A 26,212-nucleotide genomic window follows, 5' to 3' on the forward strand; every position below is an offset into this window, starting at 1 on the left:
CCTGGGGAAGGAAGCATATCTAGGTCCAGGAATCACAGAGAGTCCCAAACAAGGTAAACTTGAAATGAACCACAGAAGACATATCATAATTAAAATGGCAAAAGTTAAAGATAAAGAGAGAAATTTAAAGGGAGAAAAGAAAAACAACTAGTTACATACAAGGAAATATTGATAAGATGGATATCAGTGAAGACTGAAAAATCAGCTGATTTTTTAGCAGAAGCTGCAGGCCAGAAGAGAGTGGCATGATATGTTTAAAGTGCTGAAAAAAAAAAAAATTACCACCAAGAATACTCTACTTGGTAAGATTATCATTCAGAATTGAGGGAGAGATAAATGAGTTTCTCAGACAAGCAAAAAGTAAAAAAGATAATTACTACTAAATTGGCCTTACATGAAATGTTAGCAAATATTTAAGTGGAAAAAAAAATCACTAGAAATAAGGAAATATACAGAAAAAAAAATCTCACTGGTAGAGATTCACTGGTGGTGGATAAGCCACTTAATAAAACTACTATGAAGGTTAAGAGATGAAAATAGTAAAATTATAACTACAATAAGCAGTAAAGGGATATATACACACAAAAAGGATGTAAAATATGATGTTAAAAACATGTAACATTAGGAAGAATAAAAATGTAGTGCTTTTAGAATGCATTCAAAGTTAAGTGATTATCAGCTTAAAATAAACTGATATATAGGTGACTGCAGCCATGAAATTAAAAGATGCTTGCTCCTTGGAACAAAAGCTAGGACAAGCCTAGACAACATAGTGAAAAGTTGGGACATCAGTTTGTGGACAACAGTTCATAGACTGCAAGGAGATCCAACCAATCAATCCTAAACAAAATCAACCCTGAATATTCATTGGAGGGACTGATGCTTGAAACTGAAGCTCCAGTACTTTGGCCACCTGATATGAAGAGGTGACTCACTGGCAAAGACCCTGATGCTGGGGAAGATTAAAGGCAAAAGGAGAAGGGGCAGCAGAGGATGAGATGGTTAGATAAGCATCACTGACTCAATGAACATGAATCTGAGCAAACTCCAGGAGATAGTGAAGGACAGGGGAGCCTGGTATGCTGCAGACTGTGGGGTTGCCAAGAGTTGGGTATGACTTAGTGAGCGAACAACAATAATGTATATTCATGAACCTAATAGCAATCACCAATCACAAACCTACAACAGATACACCAAAAATAAAGGCAAAGGAACCCACACAAAACACTAAGAAAAAAAAAAAAAAACCAAACCACAAGGAAGAGACCAAGAGAAGAAAAACTAGTGAAGAACTACAAAAACAACCAGAAAATTTAACAAAATGGAAATAAAGTACATACATATCAATAACCACTTTAAATGTGAAACAGTGAAATGCTCCAATCAAAAGACATAGGATGAATTAATGCATAAAAAATACAGACCCATCTATGTTCTACCTATGAGAGACTCTTCTCACATATACATACAAAGACTGAAAGTAAAGTCATGGGGATAAAGATATTTCATGCAAATGGAAACAGAAAGCTGGTATTACAATACTCACATGAAACAAAATAGACTTTAAAACAAAGGCAGCAACAACTTAAATGGAAGTCATTTTATTGTCATAAAGAGAAGATCCAAGAGGATATATTGTAAACCCAACATAGGAATTATATTAGGAGCACCTAAATATATAAGCAAAAATGAACAGACATAAAGGAAGGAATTGACAGTAATACAATAATAGTAGAAACTTTAGTACCCAACTAACATCAATGTACAAATTATTCATACTGATTTATGAAAATCAGTAAATAAATATTGGCCTTAAATAACACATTTAACTTAATGAACTTAATAGATATAGAAAGAATAGTCCATCTAATACACATTCTTTTCACGTGCACATGAAATGATAGTGGCTCTGCCACTGGCAATCAGCTTGGTTAATCTTTTCTTGGAGATCTCAACTTTTATTTTTGACTATTTTGTGGTCTTGTGACCTCTGGCCTCTGATTGCTTCAAAAATTTTACAATTTTTTCCCCCCGATTCTTTCACTTTAAGCCAGTCTAGGTTCATTTGTTCAGCACAATGTTTTTGAGATTCAACCATTATGTTGCATGTATCAATACTGTATTATTTTCTATTTTCTGCTGAGTACTATTCTGTTAAATGGGTGCTCCATAAGGATACACCAGTTTATTTTTGCATTCATCTATTGATACACAGTTGGTTTTTTCCAAGCTTTTGACTAGCTTGAATAAAGCTGATAAGAACAGTTACAAGCTTTTGTGTAAGCAAAGGCTTTAATTTCTGTTGGGTATCTAGGAATGGAAGTACTAGGTTAAATAACACATGTACTTATGTTGTATTCTACATGTCCATTTAAAGTTTGGTCTCTATTAAATAGAATTTGAAATCAGGGGAGACACAAAGATTCCAATCTGTGAATACAAACATAAAATCAGTGGCTTCAGAATATCTTACAAAGTCAGACTCATGGGAATGCATTGTTTACTTCAGCTCTCAGGACCTTAATTTTAATGACTTCCTCCCAGGAAATGCTACTGTTCAAGCCCTTAGAGAATTTAGGTTCAGGTCTTTGAGACTAGTGGTTGGCAAAGATTTAGGGTGGGGAAATAAAAATCCAGTGAGAAATGCCAAATGGGATTTTGATCTTCAAACAGCAGATTTCACTGTCCTATATTCAGCCCTTGATGCCCTCTCCACTGACTCCATTGCTTCATGCTCAGCCCAGCAGGTGAGACTACAGAATGTGTCAAGGAGGCTGCCTCTCTTTAGGCATTTTTGCGGTTTGGAGAGACTTGGCTTTTTCTCTTCAGTGCCACCTACCTTTCTCTCTCCTTCCCTTCCTTCCTTCCTTCCTTTCTTCCTTTGTCTCTTTCTCTTTTTCTTCTTTTTGTGGAGGGCTTCTCTTTAACTCTCCTTACATAAAACACAGCATAGAAATCCTTTCAACATGCCTGTATGAATCAGATTCTACACTGAAAAAAAAAAAATTAGGATTTTGCCTTGAAATCTGTAGGATGATAATCTCCCACACTGACCTTATCCTCCAACAGCTGGAGCCTGCCACATACCCCCTGTCCTTGGCTGACTCTGTGTTCTCATCCCCTCGTACTTTTCCTACTATCACAGGTATAAAGTTACAGGAAACCTGTTTTTTTATTTTAATTTTGTAAGTTCTTGGATCTGGAGATGAATACAACAGCTACTTGAGGACTTTTGCTACCACAAGACCAAAAACCTTGCTCTATCATCTCTGTCACAACTCATATGGAAAGTAAAGGGTTTGTCCAATTTATAATCTTTGCTTCTTCTTGAACTCAAGGAAGGAAGAAAAAAATCTATTGTTTTTGCAACTTTACCTACTCCCAAGCCCAGGTGAGCATGCCTTATTTTTCTTGCTGATCATTTCTGTGGGTACCAAATGCTAATAGATATTGCTAATAGATATTAATTCATTTTGTTGTTCCTAGTTTTGTGAGTATTCATGTTTAGGTATATGAGTGTAAATATATGTAAATTTGTATATGTGATAATATGCACATGGGTTAAACATGCACATATTGATTTATCCAACAGATATTTATTGAAAAATTTATCTGTGTCAAGCAGTGGGGATAAAATAGCTGATGGTATTTCTCTTCAAAACAGAAAAAATCAGAGTGACTTGAAAGCAAATATATATTATGTGATAGAAAAGATGTATTAATAGTTGTCAGGATAAAACCTAGAGAAGCAGAGAAATGGAAAATAGCAACTCAGCTTAATGGAGTGCATGGAAGCTTGGGTGAAGCTGTTAGAGGAGGATAATGGAGAATGACGAAGAGTTTATCTCCTTGATCAAGCAAGAAGTGAAGTTCCATAGAGGAAAGGGTGCAGGCAAAGGCACAGGTTCATGTACCTTTAGGTATGGACGTCATGGGTAAGAGTTAGTGAGCAAGGATAGATGACCCAGTCATCTCTTGCAGACATCTCCCAGTCAAGCAGAGATGTTCTAGAACCTGATTATACATTGGATTTAAGTCTATAAACAATGAAGAATTATTGAATTGGTTTAATGGGGAGTTGAAAATGATCCAGTTAGCATTTTCTGAAGATAGCTCTATTATTTGAAAGAGCAATACAGGAGGCAGAGAAGTCAGAGAGGTATAATAAGTAGACACTATGAGGTCAGAAAACAGATTGGTGATACTAGCATTTGGGAGGAGGAGGGAGATTTGAGATCTCCTGAGATAAAATAAGTGACTATTTAAATTTTCCACTTGATGGAAAAGAAAAAAAAGGAAAAAAATTAAGAGAAAATGATTCCAATTTTCAATCTGAAAATCTGTCTCAGTAGTTGTGCCAATATAAGGGAAAGAAAGGAGTGTTTATGGGGAAAAAAAGATCATAGTTTCAAGTCTGGCTATCTTAAATTAAAAGTTAAACAAGAAAATGCATGTGAAGTAATTGGTCCATATGTGTGCATTAAGTCATGAATATTTACTATTATTCTAGATAATTAAACCATAATGTACACCAAACAATAACTGTGTTTTTATAAATAATTTTTGTAATAGATACTAATATCCTTATCTTATAGATACAGAAACTAAAGCTTATGTGGCATAAATAACTTGCTCAATATGATCTATAGAGCTCAGATCCAAATCAAGTTGTCTGTCCACAAGATTTATTCCATCACTGTAACATCATAATTATAGTAATTACTATTGTTATTATTATTTCTATTATAAAGGAAATTGTCAGTGAGGTTCAGTAGGAAGTTTCATATGTAAATCAGAACTTTGAAAGAAAATGACTCAGTTGCTTATAGAGATTTAGAAGCCATCAACAGTTAAATGATAGCTGAAGTCAGAAGAATAGGTGAGATATTGCAGAGAGTGTATAGGCTCAGAAAGTGAAGAAAAGAGGAAAATGCCAATACTAAATGATGGGCAAAAGAAAAGTATGATAAGGAAAAGAAAAGGAGATGTCATTGGGAGAAAAAAGGTCTAAGAGAAGGCAAGGGAGAATATGGCTTTAAGAGTATCCATAGTTGTACACATGATTGAGGGATCACATAAGATAATCAAAAGCACAATTAATATACTTGAGCATTGAAAGGTCTCTCTGAATTGTGCAAAATAGATATATTGGAGAGATTAAAAATATTATCTCGAGAAGCTTAGAGAGGAGAGAAAGGAGATAAAATTCCTTTGTTAGAAGGAGAAATCAGTAGCACAAAAGATGGGGAAAGTAAAAGGAAAAAAGAAGAGGTTAAGTTGGAAAAATAGCCAGAGAAGAAATATTTGATGTTACAAGCACAAGGGAATCCCCTTATTATAGCTAAGACAACACTTCTGCTGAGAGGAAAGGGTGGATTAGTACATGGATATAGGGATGTGAAGAGGTGAACAGTTGAACCTATTTATGTTGACATTTTAATTGCTCTGTGATACAGTCAGAGAGAAAATCCTGAGTGGTGAAGTTGACCTTAGTTGGGTGAGGGCAGGGGGAATAATATTTCCCTAGCTATGATGGGAGTATTGGAAAGACACAAGGAAAAAGTAAAGAAAAGAGACCAAGATTTGTGGAGGCTCTGGCTGTAATAAGAAACTTTGGCATTTGTTGTGCTTTTTCTCCAACTTAACCTAACAGCTGAAATATATATGAGACAACATCAAATTAATACAGACTTCAGATTCAGGAAATTATATTTAGATTTAACAGAACCCAATGGGCAAGAGTTTCAAGGAGGAAGAGTGCCAAACAGTGCCCAAAACAGAGAAGTGAAGAATGCACCCAAAAGGGTCATATTAGATGTGCATCAAATTATGGGAGAGTTTGGAATAGTAGTTTTTCAGTAGAATCACAGGAGTAGGAATTATATGAAAATAATTTAAAAGGGTAAATGAATGGGAACTTTCAGTCATGAATATATTTGGCTGAAAGAGAATGATTAGAAAGTTTCACAGCAAAATGAAGAGAAAAATTAGGCAATGGCTAGAAAGGACAGTAAGACCAAAGAAAGGCTGTTTGTGTGTGTCTGTGTGCATTTTAATATAAAGGATGTTTCAATGAATTTGGCTATAATAAATGAAGGCAAAACCAAAATCAAATATAAGAAAAGAAATTCAAATTGTTTTGACACTTCCAAAAGACAGAAAAGAAGCTTATTGCCTTTGTTGATGATTCTTTAAAAGTAATGTTGATTTCTTGAGGAATTTGATTTTAGAAAGTGACACTTGATAATTACCTGTTGAATAAATAAGGCAACAAACATGATCAGATGCCTATTTCTTCATGGCTAATGGATTTGGTATCATAATTATTTTTTTTCCTCATTCCAAGACCAAAAAGAAATTCTTTGTACTTTCTTTTCCATTATTTTTTGTCACTGTTTGTGTTCTATTTATCATATTTTTTGCATTAGAGTCTGGCATGTATTATAAAATAAAATGGAAAATATACAAGTGAATTGGATATTTGTTGGTTATCTTTTTAATATCCTGTTTTCTTTGCTCAAAATTTCCTGATTTCTTTTGTGGATACATATTTTTGCAGGGAATCTGACTCTATTCCACATCAGACTTTATCTCAGTACCTTTTATGAGAAAGCTGTTGCAAAGAAACTTTACTTTTATGATTAGATGAGAGCAAGAAATCATGCATTCCTCATAGTTGCTAGGATGAGGACTATGTGGAAGACTATAAGGAAACATGCTGAGGGTTTGGCTAGAACCTCACCTGAAGCCAGCCCTAAAGTAGATTTTCAGTAATTTAAATCTATGTTACCATTGGTTTTTTTCATCATTAGTAGTAATGTTAGTAGTAGCATGCTCTGCTGTTGTTCAGTCACTAAGTCATGGCCTACTTTTTGTGACCCCATGGACTCAGCACACCAGGCTTCCTTGTCCTTCACTGTCTCCTGGAGTTTGCTCAAACTCATATCCATTGAGTCAGTGATGCCATCCAACCATCTCATCCTCTATCACCACCTTCTCTTCCTGCCTTCAATCTTTCCCAGCATCAGGGTCTTTTCCAGTGAATCAGCTCTTTGCATCTGGTGGCCAAAACTATTGGAACTTCAGCTTCAGTATCAGTCCTTCCAATGAATATTCAGGGTTAATTTCCTTCAGGATTGACTGGTTTGATCTTGCAGTCCAAGGGACTCTCAAGAATCTTCTCTAGCACCACAACTCAAAAGCATGTTCTAGTACCCAGCATACAAGATCCTTGACACAATAGTTAGGCTCCTATATCTCTCACAAAACCTTCTAAATTGCAAGTCTAATCCAATAATCTGAGTGTTAAAGGTAAATTTATGGTAACTGTATGGTCACCAGTGGCACCAGACTCAAACTGACCTTAATGCATGTTGGCCCTGCTAGCACCCAAGAAGTGTTATTTATTATCGGCAGGCACAGCTGGGACTCCCTGGCTGCAGAAGGCAGCCTATGCGTGTTGTCTCTATTAGGATTCCATATCAGATTCTGTACTTTCTCTCTTAATTTAAGTCCTTGAAAGCAGAGCCTGAGAAAAGAGCTTGGGTACAGACAGTTTATTTGAAAACTGACCTCAGGGATGATTTTATGAGGGATGGTGATTAGGAAAAAAAACTCTAAAAAAAGGCTCTTTAGGGGAAATAATAGTAAAAGTAGGAGTAATAAACAATGGGGCTTAACTATATAGAGCTCAACTTCTAAGAAGCATACAGGCTGCCTCCCAGAAATGTCTGGTGCATTTATTCATCAATCCCCATTGCCCATTGGTTAAAGGTTGCCTCTGGGACATTAACTTGCCCATGCTTCCAGCACTGTGGGAAGAATGCTGAAAGATAGGCAGGGGATCCCTGAAGTAAATTGTCTGTAGTGCCAGGGAAGTCAGAACTGTTACCATGGCTAAACCTGAGGTCCAAGATGAGCTGAAATTGTGTGACAGGGCTGTGCAATATTCAGTTCAGAAGTTCAAGTTCTTGCTTGGTCCTGGCTTCATTTACTGGAACAAGGCCCTGGGTGCTAAAATCTCTTTATAGAACATTTCTGAATTTTACAATTTTTCATACTACTTTTCCTCCTTATCATATGAAATATTTGTACAAAGGTCAGGATTATAGTCCATGGTTATAACTTCCTCTTTTCTTCCTTGTCCTGTTTGGATTGCTGCTTAAGCCTCTTTATAAAAACACAATGGAAAAATGCAAGAACTAATAACAATGATTTATCTGTTTGAACTCCCAAGCCATGTTTTGGGAGTATTATGGTCAAATTTGACATTGACCCCTATTTTTTAATTTTGAAATATAAAAAGCAAGTAGTTTTTATTGACTAAACAAATTCACCTCATTCTTAGACTGCTGAGTCTCGCAAGTACAAAATATTTCTTGAGGTGAAAAAATGAAATCAAAACAAAGGCAATATCTGTAACATATTTCACAGTAATTTAGCAATATGTAAATTACCTTGTCGGGAGTTCTCAGGAAAATGTATAGACTGTGATACTCAGACTACCAAGTGGATCAAGCAAGGAAAACTGGGCTTAAAAAGCTATATAAATTGGTGGAAATGACAATATGCATTCTAATGCTAACTGGCACACTGCAGGAAGCAGCTGGAAGCAAATAGTCCCCAAGGTACACTTGTTAACATTGCACTTGTTTATAAAGCTTGTGAAATCAAACATTCAGAATGCATCTATTCTCCTTCTGATGACAGGTAAACAGGGACAAACATCAATGGGAGAAGGAAACCAAACTTTTGTGCTTGAATTTACCTTGCTGGGACTTTCACAGGATCCAAAGATCCAAATCCTGCTGTTCTGTGTTTTCCTGATCATTTACCTTCTCTCTGTTTTTGGAAACCTGCTCATAATAATCCTTATCCAAACTGACCCTCGACTTCACACGCCCATGTACTTTTTCCTCAAAAACTTGTCCTTTGTTGATCTTTGTTTCTCTACAAGCATCGTTCCCCAGATGTTGGCCCACTTCCTTGTAAAAAAGAAAACTATTTCCTTTGCTGGGTGCTCACTACAGATAGTTGTCTTCCTCCTAGCAGGGTGTACAGAGTGTGCTCTTCTGGCGATGATGTCCTATGACCATTATGTGGCAGTCTGCAGGCCCCTACACTATTCTACTCTCATGACCCAGAGGGTTTGTGTCCAGTTGGCCATAGTGTCCTGGATCAGTGGGGCATTTGTGTGTGCCGTGGACAGTGCATTTACACTCTGTCTCCCCTACCAGGGACATAACATAATTAATCACTATTTTTGTGAACCTCCTGCACTCCTGAAGCTGGCTTCTGCAGACACCTACAATGCTGAAATGGCCCTCTTTTCAATGGGTGTGATTGTTCTCCTAGCTCCTGTCTCTCTCATCCTGGTCTCTTATTGGCGTATTATCTCCACTGTGATTCGGATGCAGTCAGGCGAGGGGAGGCTCAAGGTGTTCTCTACCTGTAGCTCCCATCTCACTGTTGTGGTTCTCTACTATGGCTCTGGAATATTTGCCTACATGAGACCCAATTCCAAGACAATGAATGAAAGAGATAAGGTCATTTCTCTGTTCTATTCAGTTATGATTTCAACGTTGAACCCCATAATTTACAGCCTGAGGAACAAGGATGTGAAGGGAGCTCTGAGCAGACTGGCTGGAAGATAGTCAACATTCAGAGGCAATGATTTTTGACATTTTTAAAAAGTACTTTGAACACTGTGATAGACAACAATAGCTCTACTAGCTTCATTCTTTTCTTTCCTTGCCTTGTTTACCTCAGATGATTTTCTTGTCTACAAATATTCACTGAATGCCTACCCTATGAAAACACTGTGCCCAGAACCTCAAAATATGAGTAACTTAATGCCTTTCTTAAAAAACTTGAAATTCACAAGACAACACAAATATAACTCTTTTAAGAGGTAACTCTTTCAAAAGCTAAATAAAGAAGGAATATTTTACAAACTTTTGCACAGCAGAGGAAACCATGAACAACATGAAAACCTATGGACTGGGAAAAAATATTTGCAAATGATGGAACCAAGAGCTTAATTTCCAAAACACACAAACAGCTCAACCAACTCAATAACAACAACAACAACAACAACAAAAATCAAAAAATCAGCAGAAGACCTAAACAGATATTCCCCCAAAGAAGAGAGTCACTCTCACTGTGTGTGTGTGTTCAGTCATGTCCAACTGAGCACAGGCCTATGGACTGTAGCCCACCAGGCATGGAATTTTCCAAGCGAGAATACTGGAGCAGGTTGCCATTTCCTACTCCAGGGGATCTTCTTGATCTGGGGATTGAACCTGTGTCTCTTGTATTTCCTGCACTGGCAGGTGGATTCTTTACCACTAGTGCCACCAGTCAGTTGGCCAATTGGCACCTGAAAAGATACCCAACATTGCTAGTTATTTGAGAAATGCAAATCAAAACTATGAGACGTCATTTCACACTGGTCAAGATGGCCACTATTAAAAAGTCTACAAATAACAAATCCTGGAGGTGGTGTGGAGAAAAAGGAATCCTCCTACACTGTTGATGGGAATGTAAATTGGTGCAGCCACTGTGGAAAACTGTGCATGGTCATGCCTTCCTTTTAGGAGAAAGACAATGATTAAATGGAAAATTAAACTTGACAATTTGCATGAGCTTTAAGTAGGTGAAAATCACTCAATCATGTCCAATTCTTTGCAACCCCATGGACTATACAGTCCAAGGAATTCTCCAGGCCAGAATACTGGGGTGGGTAGCTGTTGCCTTCTCCAGGGGATCTTCCCAACCCAGGGGTAAAACCTGGGCCTCCTGCATTGCGGGCGGATTCTTTATCAGCTGAGCCACAAGAAAAGCTGCATGAACACAGGATCACAATTAAAAAAAAATTTTTTTTTTAATTTCAAGGTCTAAAGAAATCTTATTGATCATATTATCTAACTAATGTTTTAATCTCTGTAATTTTCTTAATTAACTCACACTGAGCTTTTTTATTAAAATGTCTGGGAGGTCTACATTCATTATATTCTAGCCACAGTGACTTTCCTTTTCTTCCTCAAAAATGAAAAGTGCATTCAACCTCTAATCATTAGCACTGGATATTCCTTGCATCTGAAATGTTCTGCTAATCAGCCTTGGTGCACTTAAGTTGTACCCAACATTGACAGTTCATTCTCAACAGAACCGTCAGCTCTCTAGGGGCCTTCACGAAACACACAGTCTAAGACAACACACTTTCGTTACTTACTATCTCCATTATTGCTTGATTTGTGTTTATGGGACTTCTAGCTCTGAAATTATATTTATTCATTTGGAAACATCCTGATTAAAACCAACTTGAAAGATGGAATGACAAAATTAATAAAAATCCAAGATCTGTAAAGGGAATCTGGCCAGAGTGATGTGTCATAAATATAAGAAGGAAAAGATTTAAGAAATGAGAGGTACTCAGCAGTGACAAATGCAAAAGGATAGTCAAAAAGAATTAGAACTGAAAGGCTGCTTGTCAAAGCAGAAAAGATATTGGATAGGTGCCTGCAGGCAGTGGTTTTGTTATTCATTTTTTATCATTTGTTGTTGGCAATAAGAATCCTCACTTATAAAATCAATATGGGATTAAATTATATGATATTTCAATTCCTAGTTCTAATATAATATGACTAAGTCCCAAATAATTAATAATAGTATAATTCAGAAAATTAAGTAAGTATTAATATGAATAATTATTCAATACATTATCCTTCTCTCTGATTCCCTTAGTGTTGTAACTGGTTATTCCAGATCCTATATCCATCATTTCTTTTGCTCTATTTTATAACAGTTTTACTGAATCCACAAGTATTCCTCTAAAAATATTTTATCTGAATTTTAACCTTATAAAAGTTATTCCTATTCCTTATAAAAGTGTTCCGTACTTTTTATTTTTTAAAAATCCCTATTTGGATCCCAAAAACATGGACAGACATACAAACAGACTTGTGGACACGATGGGGAAGGAAAGGGTGGGACTATATACTATCATGTGGGAAATAGATAACTAGTGGGAAGCCACTGCATAACACAGGGAGCCCAGCCTGGTGCTCAGTGATGACCTAGAGGGGTGGAATGAGAGCAGGGAGGGAGGCTCATATATGTATAATTATGACTAATTCCCGTTGTTGCACAGCAGAAACCAACACAACATTGTAAAACAATTATCCGCCAATTAAAAAAAAATTTATCTGAGTTTTTAACCTTATAAATGAAGTACCATGATACATAATCTTTAGGGTTCTTTTTTTCACTTAATATTAAGTTGCTGAATTATTTGTTTTGTTGTATGTTCTTCTGGTTCCTTTGATTGCTGCATGATATTCTTTTGTGTGAATATTTATCTATTCCACTGTTGATGGACATAAAACTTGTTTCCAGTTTGTTTGTTTTTTTTTAAATTGTGAATAGTGTGCTTTTACATTTCATATGTGTAAAACTTTCTTTTGGGTATGTTCTTTTTATGAGAAAAATAAAAAATCTTGTATTTTATTTCTTTCATTTTACTTCTGCAATAATTTTCTTGAGCATATTCTTTTTATAATCAGAACATAAAAATGTATTTTTCATTTGCTTAAAATTGAAAGAAAAAAGTTATAACTTCAGCAGCAGTTTCCAAATTTTCTGGAAAAATAAGTGATTAAAGAGAGACTAAAGAATGAGGAGGACCTGGCAAAAGATTGGGTGAGGGAATGGCCTGAACTGAAGCAGTGATGGATAGAGGCAGGTGCTGTACCATTCATTATCTTAGAAGCAGCTGAGTCCACTTGAACTGAGCGCAGAAACATGCACACATGTGTGCTCATGAATTAATGAAAAAAAAAGGGAGAAACAAAAACATAAAAGTATAGAAAGGTCCAATGAATCATTGCTTTGATGCTAATTAAAGCTCAAGGAAGGAAGGCCTGATATGAACAGAAGCACTGCAAAATTCATTTCTCTCTGGCTGATAATGGCCCAGGCTAGAGGCACAAATTGGGAGACGGGAGTGGCAGCATTTACAGAACCCACAAGATACACTTTGTAATTTGGAAAGAAAGCTAACCAGGGGCCCTTGCTTCTTAGGTCATTCACTGATACTGTCTATTTAGTAGGATTTTGGAAATGGCCTGGTAAATCCATGTGAGGGCAGCATAGCCCTCAGGCCTCAGAGCTCATTTAGTGGGTAAACTTTGCTGGAGTTGGAGGCCAGGAGACATGCCTGAGAGATTCATTAAAATTTTGTTTCCTGGAGCAGCATTTTCAGGGGAGGTCATGTTAGCTGAAGGGATGAGACCAGGATGCCTCCCCAGGACAGGGCCCCAGCTCACTGTCACCCCAGGGACAGTGAGGCTGGTGTAGAATCTCCATTGGGCAGTTCCTTTTATACCTTTTTAGTCCAATCCCTTCTCATTTTTTTTTTTTTTTTTTGTGGCTCCCTAGTAAGATAGGAATACCTGAAAGTCTGAGTACCTGGACTCAAGAATTCAGTTAGAATGATGCCAAGGCTCTGAAGGCTTTCTCACAGGAGAATTTCACTTGTGCATAGAGATTTAGCTCCTTGCTTCCCCAGGATCCTGCCTAGGTTCTCATCTGCTCACTGGCATCCATTTCCACCTCCAGAGAGGACTGGCAATGTGACTGGAGGTGTCTTTGACCTCTGATTTCAGTCACAGCTGTACACATGCCTACATCCTCCCCTGCCAGAAGAACTATCACCTCTTTCTTCATCTTTGTGAACATCTTCATCCCTCAAATGAATCACAGGGCAGAAGATGTACTCAGGCAGCTGAACCCCTCCCCATCTGAGGTAAGGGCTCTTTCTTTGTTTCAAGAAAATTAAGTGGAATCTGGAAGTCTTGAGATATATGGTCAAGACCTCACTGCTCTGCCTCTTAGATTCTCAGTCCCTCAGCCATTATAACTCATCCATTCTATTCTATACTTTAGGTACCCTTACATATACCCACAATTGATCTGTTCCACTGGCAAGACCTGGGTTCCTATACTTCCTGATGCTGGCATCCTGGTAAAAGTCTCAGTATTATCTCTAGACCTAGATTATCCTGGCCTCAGATGGTCTGATGTGTACCCATAAAAGACTGGGATCTCAAAAGAGGATAATCTAAAATCAGTTGAAGTGCCTGTTCCATATATGCCTGCTTGATATTAAAGTCCAATGCTACAGAAAAAGCTAATTGAAGTCAGTGAATATTTTAAAGTATGCTAACAGTGATACAGAGTAATAACATAAAGATGTGATTCCAAATTTTTGACTCCATCTTCTTCATTGGCTTTGTCTGACCATTTCCTATAAAGTACAACAATGCCCCTCTGTTAGTCTCGGTTTCTATTCTCTTCCCTTGGTCTGAGGTATCATCAGCAGTTTTCCAGAAAGGGGGCTCATCCTGTGTAGGCATTTATGTTTTCTGGCATTTATCTTCAGATGACCTTAGTGGAGACAAACTAGAGGATGGAAGGAGGGAGAGTAGGGCTCTGAATCAAAGGGAGGAAGGCAGATAGAAAAGATCTTGAGTCCTAAGTATCACCACTTAAGTCCTGCTTTTTCTTTTAAGTCCTGTCCAAATTCCTGGAGCATAAATCTGGATAAACATAACCAGTTAATTATTTTCTTCCCTTTATTAATGTATCCATTCATCTTTTTAATTCAAGGAAAGTATTTCAAGTCATATATATACTAGGAACAGTACTAAGAATTGTCTTTGAATTTGTGTTTTTGTCACTGCCAATGGGCAAAGAAGTTCTTCCAGTCACTATTTCTCAGTTTCAATGTATATACATGGTTTTGTGAGACCAGAGAAAGATTTCAGACCCCAAAGAATGATGAAACAGTTTTACAAGAAGATGATTTTCTAGTTGACTTCTTGCCTAGACGTCACTGTGGCGTAAGTGCAAGGAGGATACTTGCATTTGTACTGTTTCAATGTTCTGACCTTTATAGTGCTGTCTCCTCTCTCTGTTATTGCACTCTGACCCCTTTTTCCTTAGTGCCTTATATTCATCTGCAGCCTGTAGCTTGCATAAGTGACATATAAGTGATTATATAAAGTTTCCTTCCCTGATACTTCACTTTAGACTCGTAGTATGTTATACTTTCCTTCGTATTTCATTGCCAGTAGATGTGTGTAGGTGTTTATGTAATGGGCATTTCACATCCGTGCAATTTCCCTAGCATCAAATATAATGCCTGGTATATTGTAAGAGCTTAGTGAATATTTATGGAGTGAATGAAAGGAACTAGATCAGTTGGAAAAGCCTTCTGAGTTTAGGATTTTATCATCCAACTACTGAAAGGTCCCAACCCTAAGTTGACAATGTTGGTGACATAAACTGAAGACAGAGGGGTAAGCGCAGATGATGCAAAGGAAAGATGAAACATTTGGTGGATTATTCTCTTCTTTTCCAGAGTGCCTCCTGAGTCCTCCATCCAACTATGAAAGGTCTGCATCCATGTAGAGGAAATGAAGTAGCACGGTTTCACACACCACTTGTTCTCCTGCTCAAACTTCCACATAGATTCAGGGCTCAGCAGAAACAGCATCTTTCCTCATACAGCTAATACTATGAGATAGAGGATCTTTTTTTTTAATTCAAGATCTTAATTTGACTTTCAAGTGATGGGATGGCTTTGGGCCTTTTCTATAAATCCCCCTCTTTTATAACTCACCCCTTCTATCATGTACCCTAAACACAAATACCTTGTCATATCTTTTCAAGTCTCATGCACCACCTTCGTTTCTATCCTCATTCCTCTTGAGCAAACATCTTATCATTACTTGAAAATAGGCAAACATCTTTTGTACTGTTCCTGAATATGTACCTCCAAAATCTATACTATCCCAGTGATTCAGTCATGCACAGAATTCCTCTTCCCTTCTGTAAAGTAGCAGTATGCTCATCAAGGATGTGAGGACAGTTCAAGAACACAAGAGACCAAGTGGTCCAAGAGCCAAGAGGTTCCCTGTTGAGAAAACTGTTCAGAACAATGAGACTGGAAAATAAAGCCAGATGTCATGTCTAGGGGAGCAGAAAAAAACAGAATTGGAATCCCAAGGAAATTTAAAGCAGAAAAGCAACTGAATTAAAAGCCAATGTGCAGTATTATTTTTTTGTTGGGAAGATAGCTATGATTTTATCTATTTACAAAGATATTTGCTTGGGTTCATTCTCTTGGTTATCTTATTTAAAGATGACAGGCTATAACCAACATGCTTATTTCTAATTTACATGATACTTTAAAATAATTTAATGAAAATATTCATAAATTCAGAAGACAGAAGGCAAACCTAGCTACCAAGAGGAAAAGATATCATCTCATGGAATTCTTATTGGTAATTCCATAGTGAGGTGAGACAATGCAAAACTAGGGTAATCTCCCTTAGAAAGACTTTTCATCAAGACCATCTGGTTCTACATAACTAAAGAAACAACACAGAATGGAGCACTGGAACTTCACCCTGGGAAGTGGCTTCATATTGATGGGGATTCTGAATGACAGTTTGTCTCCTGAGCTGCTCTGTGCTGCAATCACAGTCCTGTACATGCTGGCCCTCGCCACCAATTGCCTTCTGCTCCTGGCCATCACAATGGATGCCCGGCTCCATGTGCCCATGTACCTCCTGCTCAGGCAGCTCTCTCTCATGGACCTCCTCTTCACGTCTGTTGTCACTCCCAAGGCCCTCATGGATTTTCTGCTCAGTGAAAACACCATCTCCTTTGTGGGCTGTGCCCTTCAGATGTTTCTGGCACTGACCCTGGGTGGTGCAGAGGATCTCCTACTGGCCTTCATGGCCTATGACAGGTATGTGGCCATTTGTCATCCTCTGAACTACATGGTCCTCATGAGGCCGAGGGTCTGCTGGCTCATGGTGGCCACATCGTGGGTCCTGGCTTCCCTGAGTGCTCTAGGACATACCTTGTACACCATGCACTTCCCTTTCTGCATGTCCCAGGAGATCAGCCACCTGCTCTGTGAGATCCCACCTCTATTGAAGTTGGTCTGTGCAGATACTTCCAGATATGAACTCATGGTATATGTGACAGGTGTGACTTTCATCTTGCTCCCCCTTTCTGCTATTGTTTCCTCCTATACACTAATCCTACTTACTGTGCTCCACATGCCCTCAAAGGAAGGGAGGTGGAAAGCACTGGTCACCTGTTCTTCCCACTTGACTGTGGTCGGGATGTTCTATGGAGCTGCCACATTCATGTATGTTCTGCCCAGTTCCCTCCACAGTCCCAAGCAAGACAACATCCTCTCTGTCTTCTACACGATGGTCACCCCAGCCCTGAACCCCCTCATCTACAGCCTGAGGAATAAAGAGGTTATGGGGGCTTTGAGGAGGGTCCTGGGAAAATACATACTATACACACACCTCCTGATACAGTTACTAAGTAGATTTGTAGTTGTTGTTCAGTCACTCACTGATGTCTGACTTTTTGTGACCCCATGGACTGCAGCACTCCAGGCTTCCCTGTCCTTCCCCATTTCTCCTGGAGCTTGCTCAAACTCATGTCATTTGAGTAGGTGATGCCATCCAACCATCTTGTCCTCTGTCATCCCCTTCTCCTCCTGCCTTCAATCTTTCCCAGCATCAGGGTCTTTTGTAATGAGTTGGCTCTTCACATCAGGTGGCCAAAGAACTGGAGGTTCAACTTCAGGATAAGTTCTTCCAATGAATATTCAGGACTTATTTCCTTTAGGATGGACTGGTTGGATCTCCTTGCAATCCAAGGGACTCTCAGGAGTCTTCTCCAACACCACAGTTCAAAAGCATCAATTCTTCAGTGCTCAGCCTTCTTAATGGTTCAACTCTCACATCCATATATGACTACTGGAAGATCCATAAATTGACTAGACAGAGCTTTGTGGGCAAAGTAATGTCTCTCCTTTTTAAATGTTGTCTAGGTTTGTCTTAGCTTTTTTCCAAAGAGCAAGCATCTTTTAATTTCATGGCTGCAGATGTGATAGACTAAGTTTCAATTTCAGTATCATATAGCAGTGATAATGATATAGCTAATAACAGGCTGAGCAAACTCCAACAGCTTCTTAAAGTCAGAGGAGGACTGCTTTCATTTGAACTGGATTCTTGGTTGTAGAAAGAAATATCTTCAGAAGATATCTTGGGCTTCTTGTCTTGTTAGGTAGATGGTTGTTCAAGCAATTAGTTGGAATGAATAATCGATTTGTGATTATATTTGTACAAATACTTATGTTGAAAGTGTTAAAGCGAAATTGTTAGTCACTCTGTCATGTACAACTCTTTGTAATCACATGGACTGTAGCCCACAAGGCTCCTCTATCAGTGGGATTCATCAGGCAAGAATACTGGAGTGGGTTGCCATTGCCTTCTCCTGGGGAACTTCCTGACCCAGGGATCGAACCTGAGTCTCCCACATTGCAGGTGGATTCTATACCATCAGAGCCACCAGGGAAGCCCTTATGTTGAGATTAAAAAAAAAAAAAAAAAAAAAAAGCTAAATGGGACATTTTTATACTGCCTGAAATTAAAATTATAGAAATGAATAAAATAGAATGTGGAAATTCTCAGATTTCAAGTGAGGACTGGAGATACAATAGCACTGAGAGTCATGTGATGTGTATTTGCCTGATTTAAAAATATATATATAATTTACATACATACAGACCTGTTTTGAAACATCAAAATAATTGCATGGTAAGTATAAGTATATGTCTATGTCCACAGGAAAGGAAGACTACCAAACATAATTCACTTTCTATTAGCTTAGAACAAAATTAAGTCGCTCAGTTGTGTCTGTCTCTTTGCAATCCCATGGACTGTAGCCCTCCAGGTTTCTCTGTCCATGGAATTCTCCAAGCAAGAATACTGGAGTGGGTTGCCATTCCCTTCTTCAGCAGATCTTCCCAACCCAGGGATTGAACCCAGGTCTCCCATGTTGGCAGGCAAATTCTTTACCATCTCAGCCATCTGGGAAGCATATCTATTAGTTTGCTGCTGCTGCTGCATCGCTTCAGTCGTGTCCGACTCTGTGCGACCCCATAGACGGCAGCCAACCAGGCTTCCCCTACCCGGGATTCTCCAGGCAAGAACACTGGAGTGGGTTGCCATTTCCTTCTCCAATGTGGGAAAGTGAAAAGTGAAAGTGAATTCGCTCAGTCGTGTCCGACTCTAGCGACCCCATGAACTGCAGCCTACCAGGCTCCTTCGTCCATGGGATTTTCTAGGCAAAAGTACTGGAATGGGGTGCCATTGCGGATATGCTTTATTTTATCATTCAATGTATCAGTTTGGGAAGATTTAAAACAAAAACTGGAAACTAAAATCTGTTCAGTTGAGAAGCTCCAAAAACACCTTGGGTCACATAGTTGAGATGAACACCCAAGGCCAGGGGTGGCGGCTGGGAGGAGCAACCCCACATCCAAGGAGCGGTGGCTGCCCGGGCACAGGAGGGCCTAGAGGAGCTATCCCACGTTGAAGGTCAGGAAGGGCAGCGGTGAGGAGATACCCCTCGTCCAAGGTAAGGATCAGCTGCTGCGCTTTGCTGGAGCAGCCGTGAAGAGATACCCCACGCCCAAGGTAAAAAAAAAACCCAAGTAAGATGGTAGATGTTGCAAGAGGGCATCAGAGGGCAGACACACTGAACCATACTCACAGAAAACTAGTCAATCTAATCACACTAGGACCACAGCCTTGTCTAACTCAATGAAATTAAGCCATGCCCGTGGGGCAACCCAAGACAGGCGGGTCATAGTGGAGAGGTCTGACAGAATGTGGCCCACTGGAGAAGGGAATGGCCAAACACTTCAGTATTCTTGCCTTGAGAACCCCATGAACAGTATGAAAAGGCAAAAGGATAGGATATGGAAAGAGGAACTCCCCAGGTCAGTAGGTACCCAATATGCTACTGGAGATCAGTGGAGAAATAACTCCAGAAAGAATGAAGGGATGGAGCCAAAGCAAAAACAATGCCCAGCTGTGGATGTGACTGGTGATAGCAGCAAGGTCCGATGCTGTAAAGAGCAATATTGCATAGGAACCTGGAATGTCAGGTCCATGAATCAAGGCAAATTGGAAGTGGTCAAACAAGAGATGACAAGAGTGAATGTCGACATTCTAGGAATCAGCAAACTGAAATGGACCGGGATGGGTGAATTTAACTCAGATGACCATTATATCTACAACTGCTGGCAGGAATCCCTTAGAAGAAATTGAGTAGCCAAAATGGTCAACAAAAGAGTCCTAAATGCAGTACTTGGATGCAAACACAAAAACAACAGAATGATCTCTGTTCATTTCCAAGGCCAACCATTCAATATCACAGTAATCCAAGTCTATGCCCCAACCAGTAACGCTGAAGAAGCTGAAGTTGAATGGTTCTATGAAGAACTACAAGACCTTTTAGAACTAACACCCAAAAAAGATGTCCTTTTCATTATAGGGGACTGGAATACAAAAGTAGGAAGTCAAGAAACACCTGGAGTAACAGGCAAATTTGGCTTTGGAATACGGAATGAAGCAGGGCAAAGACTAATAGAGTTTTGCCAAGAAAATGCACTGGTCATAACAAACACCCTCTTCCAACAACACAAGAGAAAGCTCTACACATGGACACCACCAGATGGTCAACACCGAAATCAGATTGATTATATTCTTTCCAGCCAAAGATGGAGAAGCCCTGTACAGTCAACAAAAACAAGACAAGGAGCTAACTGTGGCTCAGATCATGAACTCCTTATTGCCAAATTCAGACTGAAATTGAAGAAAGTAGGGGAAACCACTAGACCATTCAGGTATGACCTAAATCAAATCCCTTATTATTATACAGTAGAAGTGAAAAATAGATTTCAGGGCCTAGATCTAATAGATAGAGTGCCTGATGAACTATGGACTGAGGTTCGTGACATTGTACAGGAGACAGGGATCAAGACCATCCCCATGGAAAAGAAATGCAAAAAAGCAAAATGGCTGTCTGGGGAGGCCTTACAAATAGCTATGAAAAGAAGAGAAATGAAAAGCAAAGGAGAAAAGGAAAGATATAAGCATCTGAATGCAGAGTTCCAAAGAATAGCAAGAAGAGATAAGAAAGCCTTCCTCAGCGATCAATGCAAAGAAATAGAGGAAAACAACAAATGGGAAAGACTAGAGATCTCTTCAAGAAAATTAGACATACCAAAGGAACATTTCATGCAAAGATGGGCTCGATAAAGGACAGAAATGGTATGGACCTAACAGAAGCAGAAGATATTAAGAAGACGTGGCAAGAATACACAGAAGAACTGTACAAAAAAGATCTTCATGACCCAGATAATCACGATGGTGTGATCACTGACCTAGAGCCAGACATCCTAGAATGTGAAGTCAAGTGAGACTTAGAAAGCATCACTATGAACAAAGTGTAGTTGAAAGAATTCCAGTTGAGCTATTTCAAATCCTGAAAGATGATGCTGTGAAAGTGCTGCACTCAATATGCCAGCAAATTTGGAAAACTCAGCAGTGGCCACAGGACTGGAAAAGGTCAGTTTTCATTCCAATCCCAAAGAAAGGCAATGCCAAAGAATGCTCAAACTACCGCACAATTGCACTCATCTCACATGCTAGTAAAGTAATGCTCAAAATTCTCCAAGCCAGTCTTCAGCAATACATGAACTGTGAACTTCCTGATGTTCAAGCTGGTTTTAGAAAAGGCAGAGGAACCAGAGATCAAATTACCAACATCTGCTGGATCATGGAAAAAACAAGAGAGTTCCAGAAAAACATCTATTTCTGCTTTATTGACTATGCCAAAGCCTTTGACTGTGTGGATCACAATAAACTGTGGAAAATTCTGAAAGAGATGGGAATACAAGACCACCTGACCTGCCTCTTGAGAAATCTGTATGCAGGTCAGGAAGCAACAGTTAGAATTGGACATGGAACAACAGACTGGTTCCAAATAGGAAAAGGAGTACAGCAAGGCTGTACATTGTCACCCTGCTTATTTAACTTCTATGCAGAGTACATCATGAGAAACGCTGGACTGGAAGAAACACAAGCTGGAATCAAGATTGCTGGGAGAAATATCAATAACCTCAGATATGCAGTTGACACCACCCTTATGGCAGAAAGTGAAAAGGAACTCAAAAGCCTCTTGATGAGAGTGAAAGAGGAGAGTGAAAAAGTTGGCTTAAAGCTCAACATTCATAAAACGAAGGTCATGGCATCCTGTCCCATCACTTCATGGGAAATAGATGGGGAAACAGTGGAAACAGTGTCAGACTTTATTTCTTTGGACTCCAAAATCACTGCAGATGGTGAATGCATCCATGACATTAAAAGATGCTTCCTCCTTGGAAGGAAAGTTATGACCAACCTAGATAGCATATTCAAAAGCAGAGACATTACTTTGCCAACAAAGATCCATCTAGTCAAGGCTATGGTTTTTCCTGTGGTCATGTATGGATGTAAGAGTTGAACTGTGAAGAAGGTTGAGCACTGAAGAATTGATACTTTTGAACTGTGGTGTTGGAGAAGACTCTTGAGAGTCCCTTGGACTGCAAGGAGATCCAGCCAGTCCATTCTTAAGGAGATCAGCCCTGGGATTTCTTTGGAAGGAATGATGCTGAAGCTGAAACTCCAGTACTTTGGCCACCTCATGCGAAGTGATGATTTATTGGAAAAGACTCTGATGCTGGGAGGGACTGGGGGCAGGAGGAGAAAGGGACGACAGAGGATGAAATGGCTGGATGGCATCACTGACTCGATGGACGTGAGTCTGGGTGAACTCCGGGAGCTGGTGATGGACAGGGAGGCCTGGCGTGCTGCAGTTCATGGGGTCGCAAACAGTCAGACATGACTGAGCGACTGAACTGAACTGAACTTTGTTAAAACTCAGAAAAACTTTCTTTCTTTATAAAACTATCTTAGATTGCTTAATCTATTAAGATAAATGATCATATAAATATAATAATCTATGGAACTAATCCACATTCATCATAAAAACAGAAAACTTGAAACTTGGTAACAAAGCCAAAATCACTTATTAAGTTTTCTCTTTTTTGTTTTTTCATATATGTATTTTACTGAATAGTTATGTACATTTTGGTTAAAGTTCTGTTATTTGTTTTGTTGTTGTTTAAAATTTGGTGAACTTCCTTCTGTGAAGAAGGAACATTATAGTGTAGGGGTAAAGAGAGACAGTAGCAGGGAGGGAGAGAGTATTGATTCCTTTTATGATCTGTGCATCTTTGAACAGTAAATTAAACCGTTTGTTTCTCAGTTTGGTCTTCTGAAAAGCAGTGATATTAATAGAACTCATGATGATTTCATGATGTTTTAGGGAGTCTTGAATAAGATGATAAGGCACTTCGACCAGAGCCTGGCAAAGTCCTTAAACCATGCTGCTGCTGCTGCTGCTAAGTTGTTTCAGCCCGACTCTGTGCCACCCCATAGATGGCAGCCCACCAGGCTCCTCCATCCCTGGGATTCTCCAGGCAAGAATACTGGTGTGGGTTGCCATTTCCTTCTCCAATGCATGAAAGTGAAAAGTGAAAGTGAAGTAGCTCAGTTGTATCCAAAAAGTGAAAGTGAAGTCGCTCAGTTGTGTCCGACTCTTTGCATCCCCATGGACTGCAGCCTACCAGGCTCCTCTGTCCATGGGATTTTCCAGGCAAGAGTACTGGAGTGGGGTGCCATTGCCTTCTCCATAAACCATGCTAACTATTACATGAATAACTAGTAAATATTCTTAATAAAACTTCATTTCAAATGACTACATAATGTTATCATATGAGTCTGCTATAATGTATTTAGGGATTTCCTTACACTTAATTTTGTCTCTCCAAATTTTCCTGCTAAGTCACTTCAGTCATGTCCGACTCTGTGCGACCCCATAGACGGCAGCCCACCAGGCTCCCCCGTCCCTGGGATTCTCCAGGCAAGAACACTGGAATGGGTTGCCATTTCCTTCTCCAATGCAGGAAAGTGAAAAGTAAAAGTGACGTCGCTCAGTTGTGTCCGACTCTTAGCGAACCCATGGACTGCAGCCTTCCAGGCTCCTCCATCCATGGGATTTTCCAGGCAAGAGTACTGGAGTGGGGTGCCATTGCCTTCTCCGACCAAATTTTCCTACATAAGGGTATATTTTACATTAGGTCAAATTGTAGAAGTGGAAGTAGTGGGGTGTAAGCAAAGAAACTACTTTTAAATTCTTGTTATAAAGAGCCAGATTACTAACAAGTAGTTTAGAAACCCTTTCCATTCTGTCATAATGTTGAGCTGGAAGTGCCTGTTTATTGTACACTTTATGGAGCTGTCTTATCATTTGAACTTGCTTTGCTTATTTATTAAACATATCAATGAAAATTTAACAGGTGTTTTCATTTATATTACTTATTTTGCTTCATCTAATGAGGGTTTTTTTTTTTTTTGTAGCTGTTTGTAGTTCCTTACATTTCCCATTCTTTGTTCAGAAAATATTTTCAAATTTCTTTTAGATTTGCTTAATAATTTCATAAGTGACATTTGACTTTTTAATCTGCAGTTTAGGTATATGATGAATGGTGAGCTTTAAGTTAATTGTGTTTCTAAATAGGTGATTTTCTTATTAGTATTCTTAATCACCTTTCCATAGTATGTGTTTATTATTACTATTACTGTATTTATAATTGCTTGACTATATGCTGTCTTGTAAGTCTAGCAGTAGAGAATGTTTATGCTCCTGTTCTTTAGTTCCATTGGTCAATAAAAGTCTCTGTTTCCATTTTTCCTCACCAAAATTTTCTGAGGTTTTATCATCGGTTTATTCTTCCTGATGAATTTTTGAATCATCTGCTAACTGTCCAAAAAAACCCACTGCTATATTGTTGCAATTGTATTTAACTCATACATTGATTTGGAAATGCTATCTTTTTGCAGTATTCATCTTAACTCCCAGGAATGTAGTATCCCCTTGCCTCACCCAATATAATTTGTTTGTTATTCCCTAAAAATACCATTGCACACCTTGACTCTTTGCTTATGACTTGCATCCTACATTGCAGGGAAAAGGGGAGTAGTTATACAGAACTTCGTCATCTTCCACTACCAGCTTGACTAGCATAGCTGCACATAGCTGCACACTGATCTTTGGAAGAGCCCATCATATTCTCCAGGACAATCCATGTTGCTACAAATGACAGAATTTCACTCTTTTTAAATGGCTGAGTTATTTTTCATTGTTAAAATTTACCAAACACTACACTAAGTTCTCTTGAACCAAGTTCTCTTACTACTCAAAGAAATAGGTATTAGAATTATCTGCTTCTGCTCTGCAACATCTCTTTACAGAAATATTTGCTACAGTTTACACACTTGCTCCAGTAACCGCCATCTTAAAGAATTCTTCTTTGAAGTCATATTCTCCTCTCCAGTTCCTACTCCATTTCTCAGAGCAAATCATCTTACCATAAACTATGTTTTTAGGGCCTAACTGTATGCATAGCTTCAGGCCCTTTCCTACGATTCAGGACACGTGCCGCTCTAATCAGGTCCTCTTCCACGCCACACCTGGAGCACTGCAGTTGTGCTTGTCAGTAAAGACAGGTTTGTGATTCATCATCCAACAAAGAAAATATAGTTTGTATATTTTATAAAATGGTAAATGTGAACTTTAATTACCCATGATAACCAATGACCATAAAAAGGTTTTAGAGATTAAAAATAAATTGCATTGAAGATACAACAAATATTTATAATCTACATGTCTCAGAAAATTTTTGAACAATTTGTAGGAACTTCCAACACTGCTAACTATACTGAATTCTATTAATGTTTTTAGTCTTATACTCAGTGTGTGTGTTCCTACATGATTTTCTCTCTGGAATTTCACTCCTTACAGGCATAAGAAATTCTGCTTATTTCCCAAAACTCCTTTTTTACTTTCTAAAATGCTTATTGGAAAGATATGAGGTTTAAGGGTTGAGGAAATAATTCCCTCATTTTGAATAACAACTTAAAGAGCCTATATTTTGCAATTTAATAGAATGCAAAATGAAAATAAAATTGGAAATGAAAATGGTTCACCTGAAAATCTCACAAATCAGAAAGAACACACACATGTCTTTGATGAATAGATAAGCAAGCTATGATACATCCATACAAATGGACACTACTCAGCAATAAGTGTGAACAGGCTTCTAATAATCAGCAGAATTTGGATGAATCTCAAATATATTATGCTAAGTGAAAGGAGCTATACT

At 38.7% G+C, this 26,212-nt stretch overlaps 3 protein-coding genes across 3 annotated transcripts in view; all 3 read left to right on the top strand.

Annotated features, from left to right (window-relative positions):
- Positions 1-3,175: 3,175 nt before the first annotated feature.
- The window catches only part of LOC102288357 (olfactory receptor 2AG1), a 48,879-nt gene continuing 25,842 nt past the window's right edge, over positions 3,176-26,212 (top strand). The window contains exon 1 of the mRNA XM_070383187.1: positions 3,176-3,391. The gene's annotated coding sequence lies outside the window, so the exon portion shown is untranslated. The remainder of the gene's footprint in view (positions 3,392-26,212) is intronic.
- Positions 8,712-9,653, top strand: LOC102271139 (olfactory receptor 2D3). Its single transcript, XM_014483663.2, has one exon. The coding sequence runs from the start codon at positions 8,730-8,732 to the stop codon at positions 9,651-9,653; it is 924 nt and encodes a 307-aa protein (XP_014339149.2). The 5' UTR covers positions 8,712-8,729.
- LOC102276741 (olfactory receptor 2AG2) lies at positions 16,452-17,450 on the top strand. Its single transcript, XM_005894418.2, has one exon. The coding sequence runs from the start codon at positions 16,452-16,454 to the stop codon at positions 17,448-17,450; it is 999 nt and encodes a 332-aa protein (XP_005894480.2).

Source organism: Bos mutus, chromosome 15 (assembly GCF_027580195.1).
Source record: "Bos mutus isolate GX-2022 chromosome 15, NWIPB_WYAK_1.1, whole genome shotgun sequence".
In the NCBI taxonomy this organism is placed as follows: domain Eukaryota; kingdom Metazoa; phylum Chordata; class Mammalia; order Artiodactyla; family Bovidae; genus Bos; species Bos mutus.

Bases quoted from the DNA above. Each gene is read 5' to 3' on its own strand.
- LOC102271139 (XM_014483663.2), top strand. From the start codon at position 8,730: ATGGGAGAAGGAAACCAAACTTTTGTGCTTGAATTTACCTTGCTGGGA.
- LOC102276741 (XM_005894418.2), top strand. From the start codon at position 16,452: ATGGAGCACTGGAACTTCACCCTGGGAAGTGGCTTCATATTGATGGGG.